This window comes from Lolium perenne, chromosome 4, assembly GCF_019359855.2.
Source record: "Lolium perenne isolate Kyuss_39 chromosome 4, Kyuss_2.0, whole genome shotgun sequence".
In the NCBI taxonomy this organism is placed as follows: Eukaryota; Viridiplantae; Streptophyta; class Magnoliopsida; order Poales; family Poaceae; genus Lolium; species Lolium perenne.
Window position 1 is genome coordinate 12,009,860 of NC_067247.2, and position 7,838 is coordinate 12,017,697.

The 7,838-nt window shown below is 46.5% G+C and overlaps 1 protein-coding gene across 2 annotated transcripts; it reads left to right on the forward strand.

Moving 5' to 3' along the window:
* Nucleotides 1-362: 362 nt before the first annotated feature.
* LOC127291777 (uncharacterized) lies at nucleotides 363-5,560 on the forward strand. 2 transcript variants are annotated; one of them, XM_051321096.2, is made up of 2 exons: nucleotides 363-1,175; nucleotides 5,400-5,560. In XM_051321096.2, exon 1 carries the CDS (start codon nucleotides 430-432, stop codon nucleotides 1,162-1,164), a length of 735 nt encoding a protein of 244 aa, XP_051177056.1. In that variant the 5' UTR covers nucleotides 363-429; the 3' UTR covers nucleotides 1,165-1,175; nucleotides 5,400-5,560. The 2 variants fall into 2 exon arrangements, with proteins under 2 accessions (XP_051177056.1, XP_051177055.1); XM_051321095.2 differs by lacking the exon at nucleotides 5,400-5,560 and adding an exon at nucleotides 4,772-5,071.
* The last annotated feature ends 2,278 nt before the right edge of the window (nucleotides 5,561-7,838 follow it).

Here is a 7,838-nt window from a genome sequence, read left to right on the forward strand (position 1 = left end):
TAGTTGAGCTAGGTTGAGATGGCACACCCTGAGGGGCTCTTCCCCCTGTGGGCCTAGTTATTTTTTTTAGAGCACAAAAGCCCTCTCTTTGACATGCGAAGCATGCCTAAAGGCCGAGAGTCCACAGGCCGGAGCCCATCGATACACAACCCAGTGGGCTGCATTCCGTAGACTCACGGAGCCTTATCCGCCACGTCAGTGTCAGCCAGGTCAACCCCGCGTCTTTGACCTCCCGCATCCCCAGCCACGCATCCAGCGCCCAACCCGCCATCCCCACCGCCCAACTTGACACGTGGCGCAATCCTACGCACTCCGCCGCCTTGACGTGACGTAGCTCGAGCCTAGAGAGAGTGGGAGTGACCGAGTGAGTAACTTCTTCAGCTCAGTTCCCACTGCGCGGATTACGCATCTCGCGCAGCGCCGCCACACATGGCCGATCTCCACCCGCCGGAGCCGGAGACCAACGGCGGCGCAGCCGCCCCCGCCGCCGCCGCCCCCACCGTCGCGCTGCCTGCTGCAGACCCCGCAGCTGAAGCCGCCGCGGCGGCGGAGCCCCCCGCGCCGCCCTACTCCAAGCGCCGCCGCCGCCCCAGCGTGCGCCTCGGCGACATTGGCGTGCAGCAGCCCACCGCCACCGCCTCCGACGCGCGCCGCCCCCGCAAGCCGTCCCACTCGCGCCCGCCGCGCCGCGCGCACCCGGACGACATCCTCGACCCCGCCGCCGCGGCCGCGCAGCGCCGCGGCCCCCCCAAGCTCGGCCAGCGCCGCCCGCGCACGGCCTGGGTCCCGGCGCCGCCCTCGGGGTACGAGGACGACGAGGGCCACTACTACGACGACGCCTACCAGTCCGACTCCGCCGCGGCCGCGCGGGCTAGGGTTTCCGAGGCCAGCGTCGACGAGTCGGACGGCGTCGCCGACTGGGGCCTCCCCAACGGGCGCCTCCCCGGGGCGGCCACCTCCTACGGCGGCGTCCGGGCGTGGCTGGACGGGCTCGGCCTCGCGCGGTACGCGCCCGTCTTCGAGATCCACGAGGTCGACGACGAGGTGCTCCCGCTGCTCACCCTCGAGGACCTCAAGGACATGGGCATCGGCGCCGTTGGGTCCAGGAGGAAGCTCTTCGACGCCATCCTCAAGCTCCGGACCGGCAGCGACACCGTCTCCTGAGCCCGCCCTTGGTGAGCTATTACTAGTACTAGCTATAGATTTTGCTGTCTCCGCTTTTGTTTCCCTCTCCCATAGAAGGCTGGTAGTAATGATGGGTGCATTAACTAATGGTGCTCTCACCAATCCTAGTAGTCTGTATATAGGTTTGATGGTCACCTCATCATCTCTTGTCACATGGCATGCTCGCTGTTGAGCGGTACTCCTAGTTTGGAAGGAATTGTTTCAAGGAACCTCAAGTAATGAATGCAATAAGCTGAATGCAAATATTGGGTGCTCTTGCTCATAATGGATGTTGATCAACATATGCTCCTTCTATTCATTAGTTGCTTGATTTTGCTTTGGTAAACCACTTCCTGTCCAACTTCCCCTGCCATACTCCTACATAGTACAGATGGAGCTCCATCACAAATTTTAGCGCCGAAAACTGCTGGAAATAATTACAAAATGGAAGTAGATGCCTTCAATTACTTACGATACACACATACCGTGTGTTTGACTGTTTGTAACTAGATGCAATCTGAGTATGCTGGGTGTTCTTGCTCATAATGGATGTTGATCAACGTATGATTCTCATATTCATTATTAGTTTGTTGGTTCTCTTTTCGTAAACCACTTCCTCTCCAACTTCCCCTGCCATACTTAATAAAGATTACAAATGAAGTTCAATCACAAATGGAGTTCAATTGCAAAGTATATGTATTCTATGTTTAAGATAAAAACATTTTGTGCCTTTGCAATTTGTAACTAGATGCTTCAGGATATTGCTTTTCCTACCTGGGGCCTACTTTTCTTTCTTTTATATGGTTGATTCGATACAAACAAATACTGTCCAAGAACCGCAGTACCAACATACTGCAATAGGATAGCTGTATTGGAAGAAATATACAATGGTGATGCTATCACACTCATATCCAATTTACAATATGGTGTGAGATCGTCAATTCTTTAAGTTGCTTGGTTGCTTGTCACAACCCTGTTCCTTGCCATGCGGGTGTGCTCTGTTACACCAAAATAGAAGATGATGTTTAATGAGCTTTTCCTAAAAGTCTGTTATGATTTGTTGCAACATAATTTTTTCCTTGTAAAAAACTAAATTTAGAGTAAGAATGAAATATTCCAGTATGGAGATAAAAAAACTATTCGTGTCTAACTTAAATTTACCTGTCATTACAAAATGAAACTCGTTTAAAATGGGCACTAATTTTATCGTATTTCATGCATGTCCATTTTAGTCATAGCAGCTTTTTTCGCGAAAACGCAAAAGACTTGCGTTTTGATGCATTGATAGATGAAAGAAGGTTATATGTACATGTCCAGAAAAGGACAAACACCCCGCACTACAACTCGACCCAAGAAAGGAGACCTAGTCTAGGGGAGGATTTGGCGGACACCCCGGGCCCCCGCGTTCGCACATTGTTGCGCCTCGGTCTTGATGTTGTTGAGCAGGGAAGGCACCAAAGGCTGTGCGTTGTCAAAGATCGCAGCATTCCGGTGCTTCCAGATCCACCACGCCGTGAGTATGATTATCGACGATGTACCTTTGCGCAACTGGCGAGGAGCGGTCCGCACCACCTGTGACCACCACTCCGTGAAGTCCCCCTCCGAAGAAGGAGGCCCTGAGGTGGATCGGATCCACGAGAGGACCTCGAACCAGACCGTCCTGGAGAATGAGCATCCGGTGAGTAGATGCGTCATAGTCTCCTTGGATTTTAGGCATAGCAGCTGATCAGTGCTATTGCTTCAGTATACACTGTTAAGATTTCTTCCCTAGTGTAAGGTACTACCTCTGGACAGAAAAAATTGACGCATACACCTACCAAAAGCATGCACTGGCAGACCTCCCTCCGCGTCGATTAAATCCAACCGGAGGGAGTACTAGTTAGTTACCTTACAGAGCTTCTCCTCAACAGTTCCTCAACAGTTTCCGAGCAAAACCAGATTTCCATGACAATGTAACAAGAGGAATGGTCGCGCCCATACATTCACAGGAAAGGGGCGACTGTTACTGTTACAGCCTCAAAGCTGCCTATTAGGATAGATTTCTCCTTTTAAGGGCAAGGTAAGGTCTACAGCTTTGAATATGAATGGGCAAGTCGTCCTTGGCCAGCAAAGAGGAGCACCTTACACGGTTACACCATGCAAGATTTTGTCAAGTCCTCTGGACTGACATGTGAGAATATGTTTTCTGCTGCAAAGTAGATATATCAAAAATATAGAATACGTCCTTCCAAAAGGCTATGGATAGTCGGCACATGACCCCTATGAGGATTTATTCTATATCAAGTGGGAACAACTACTATTCATTTAGGTCCAACAAAAAAGTCAGCGCCAAGTGCACAGAATGATCTTAAATTTTGTGAAATTGCCTTTTCTCACCTCAACTTACATCAGTTATCCCTTCCTGCATGGTTCTGTACTCCTGTAGGTAACAAAGCTTGTACTGAACTTCTTGAGCATGAAACCAACCACATACTGCAGTTTCTGTCCATGAGGTCCATTTATATGAAAAATAGTGCAAGTGATAGATAGCTGATCATTATGTTGAAAAGTGCAATAAGTAATGTAGCTTTTGGTTAGCTAGTGAGTGGCACACAAATATGCTGGTTTACTCTTCTTATGGGCTCCAACTATAATATTATGATACTATCTAATCAGCTAAACTAAATGCACTTATGTGTCCCTATGTTCTTGTAAATTCCATTTCTCCTTACATGTCCTGTCTACTGACTTCGCATTCACATGTTTCTCTTAACTGTGGTTGCTGCATTATAACTTCTATGATGAGCACAGTCCATGTAGGGAGCTCAGAGTTTCTTATCAACTTTGACAGCAATCATTTCAATGACTTTGAGATGTTAAATCCTCTTAACATATAGTCTTTCAGTTAATCTCCTGCAGTCCTGCTACAGTGTAAGCTAATTTAGAATCTGAAACCCAAGGTGCTTTACATAAACAGTGTAAAGTTGAGGTTTTATTTACAAATATGATCTTTAGAATATTATGTTAGATAATTTTTTTATATCCTCAAGTAGTAGTCATTGAATTTGTGCACAAGGACCCATACTTCACGAAGTCCACTGCCTGTTTCTGCATATTTTCCTTCCTAGTAGGAATGTTTGTTCTATTAAAGCAACTTTATAGCCCTGTTCTGCCTACAGATAAATTTCTGCAACATAATTTCAGTTAATTTGTGATGCTATGTGTGAGCTCTAAAAGGTGGATTCACTTAGGCATCACTTGTTCTTTTCTTGTATGTATTTGGAATGCCTCACACCTCTTGCACCTGTAAATGAAAAATGTAGTTACAAAACTGCAAGGTCACTGAATCTCAGAAAACAGGAAAGTAAAGAAAAAGAAGAAGACTGCAGGCTCACTGTGATGTAAAATGTATCATGCAACAGTTCATATCCTCGAAGTTGCATTAGTGACGGGGTCAACTCCCTAAATGCATAAAAGGAATTCTACTACAGCTGCGTCCTACATAAATTAAGAATTATATTATGCATAGTCTGATGCTCGTGGTTGTTGTCTGTAATTGTTAAGTCACTAGATAGTCACCTAATTTTCTTTTATTTAAGTACTTAAGACAATTCTTCCTTCCTCTCAGGTTTTCATAAATAGCTTGGATAAGTCATATTGGGCGGTTTGATGTCAAGGGTGGAAGGATAGGGTGAGGTATCGATACATTGTAAGTTTAGATGATCGAGCCCATCCTTTTACCCAAAGCCACAGTTTCTTTGTGAAATGCCATTTTCGACATGCCATGCTTCTCTCTCTCTCTCAAATATTATAGTCTTATGAGCATTATATAATTATTGGTTCAGTTGTTTTGTGGGGATGTGTAGTGCCCTAGACCTTATGAGTGGAATTAAAAAAGCTAAAGAAAACAATTCATGATATTTTACAATATTCTTTAAATCATGCTCACTTTTATGGAAAAAAAACTCCAAATGTTCTATGTATGGAAAGCGTGAAATCACTGTGTCAGCCTTGTGGGAAATGTGCCATGCCCATGCTGCCGGAAAAATGTCATACTTCTCTCTAATACTATGGTTCTATGAGCTTTTTAGAATTGTTGGTGTGTTCAGCTGTTGCATGGGGGATTTTGTGGTGCGTGTGAACTTTTACAGGTGGATTTTGCAAAGCTGAGGGAAAAACCTCATGTGCTATACAGTATTTTCAAAAACCATGATCCAAATGTACTATGTATCAGAAGTGTGGAATTACTGTGACAGGATGGCAGCAAATGTACCATGCCCATGCCGCTGGGACTGCACGGAAGGTCATTGTAGCCTCAGATGATGCGTTTGCCACACAGCAGCTAGCCTCACTTACTCTCAAGGTAACCAGTGAGATGCTCTTTTCCGTGTACATAAGTAGGGTGCTTACCTCTTTGCCATTCTTGTGAATTCTGTTCACCACTGGGATGAACAAAGGGTGGATCTGACATGGGATAGATATCGTAAGAGGTACTCGGGTAACCAGGATGACTTGCCCATGAAACCAGGTGCCGCTCTCGAGTGCCGTGGTGACACTGAGAGCTCAGCTCCAAAGAGGTTTAGAGGCAAATCATGCCTGGCTATCGAAGTTGGCCTCTTGCCTCCATGTAAGACTGCCCCCTTTTGCTTGTACATAAGTAGGGTGATTACCTCATCGCCTGTCTTGTCAACTATGCTCACTGATAAATCCATAGGGATGAAATAAGTGTAGGTCTGACATGGTATATCGTAGGAGGTTCTCAGGTAACCAGGCTGACTTGCCCGTAAAATCTTGTTGCCGCTTTGGAGTGCCACAGGCACCGAGAGGTAGGCTCCCAAGATGATTTACAGGCAAATCATCCTTGGCTATCAAAGATGGCCTTGTATGTCCATGTAAGACCTCACTATCTGATTGATGATACCTGCATGTGTTGCCTGGTCATGTATTTATAAGGAGGCAGGAGCCATGGGGGTCAAGTAGAATCTTGGTGAGACGAGGCGGCGTGTTTGACACTGCTGGAATCTTGGCCTTTGACAAGCCAAAAGGCGTCGATCAACCAGATCAAATAACCAATGGGCTGCTGGATGTGAAAGATCTGTATCTGGCTGCCTTTCCTTTTTGGAGAGCATCCAGGGATTTGGATTTGGGTTTCCCTCTTTGTTCTGTTTGAGAGGGAGTTGTTGTTCAGGTTGGTTGACCAGCGGAGACAAGACATGCCCACTTGGGTTCCACTTTGCATTCCCCAGCTGTAAGGATGAGGCTGATCACATTCATGCATAAACAACCGGGCATAAGGAATATGTGCATGTGAAGAAGAACATTGCACGTATGGGTTGGGGTTTTTTTTTTTTTTTTTTTTTTTTTTTTTTTTTTTTTTGAGACCCCTCGATCTGTGTTACAGTTGTAGTATCACGTATGGGTTGGGGTTGATAAGGATGAGATGTGTATCATGCATGGAAATTCCCTGTGCACTTGTAGTGTGATCGAAAAGGATGGCGGCAAAGAAGAGCTAGAGTAGGATTTGGACAGGCGAGGGGTCGAGAAGGGCTCAATTATGCATCATGTCCTAGTCGCCTGATCCCATCCTTGTCCCAAACTCGACACATTGCATGGATGCTACTAGTCCAACATCGGTGTTGATGTTCAGTTCCTCTATGCTATCACCATCGTTTACTCTATGGCCTATGGGGATTTGAGGAGCCGAATCAGAGTTCAGAGAAAAGGAAAATAACTGTACAAGGATCCTAAGTTGTTGTGAAGTTTCCTGTTTCTGCTGGAGCTGGGGATATGCACTAACTAGATTGTTTTTAGGGGTGGTTTAATAGGACGTCAGGATACCGCAGTAATGGTGATTCGGCCCTGTGAAAGTGAGGAGGTGGTCTATTAGGATCGCAGGACACTAAGATGTTGTTGTGCTATACTTGATCCCTGCAAACTTTGAAAGTTTAGAAAGCTTAGTCGTACAATTATTATCATTTTTATCTAGCTACTTCGAGTTCACCTCCGAGATATGTATGGCCGGACTTCAGGATATGTGCAAGTCCAAAAAAAAGGAAAGTAAAAGTAAATATTTTCGAGTAGACTAGACCATAGTAACTCTCGAGCATGATGTATCGGACAGCCATAAGGCTGTGAATGATGTGAGCGGACACAAGAGGAGGTGGAGAACATGGAAGTGGCATTGCCACTGATCACAGGACCTATCAAACCCGGCCGTGCTCCGAGCCTCAGAGGTTTGGTTTGTCATGGACGCCCAGTGAATGATCCTTCCCTCCCTTCTTGATGGTCTCACTCTCCTCTTGTGTCTTGGCCAGTGATGCGTCAGGCTACGCAGACAGCTCCCTAGTCACCGTAAGCCAGACATGACATTTGCACATGTAACTTCGTCAAATTACAGTCTGCCGCGGCCGGCTATTTGTGTGTATCACTTTGGAGTTTGGACGATGGACTAGCTAACAATCATATCATACACGTTCCTCACGGCCTATGTAAGTACCTGCATAGCTGGACAGCCTGATAGCCTAACATACTCTTTGGTACGGATGAAGCTCGCTACCCACGGGGGTAGCTGCACACCCCTCCACTAGCCAACACGTGTACACTCGGTCAAAGGTGATTAAGAGCTCCCACCGTTTACTGTACCCCCTCTTATTTCCTAGATGGTAGTTAGCACCCATTTGAAAGCAAATAAGGGC

What these genes read in the sequence shown, in the direction of transcription:
- LOC127291777 (XM_051321096.2), top strand. Translation starts at nt 430, where the DNA reads ATGGCCGATCTCCACCCGCCGGAGCCGGAGACCAACGGCGGCGCAGCC.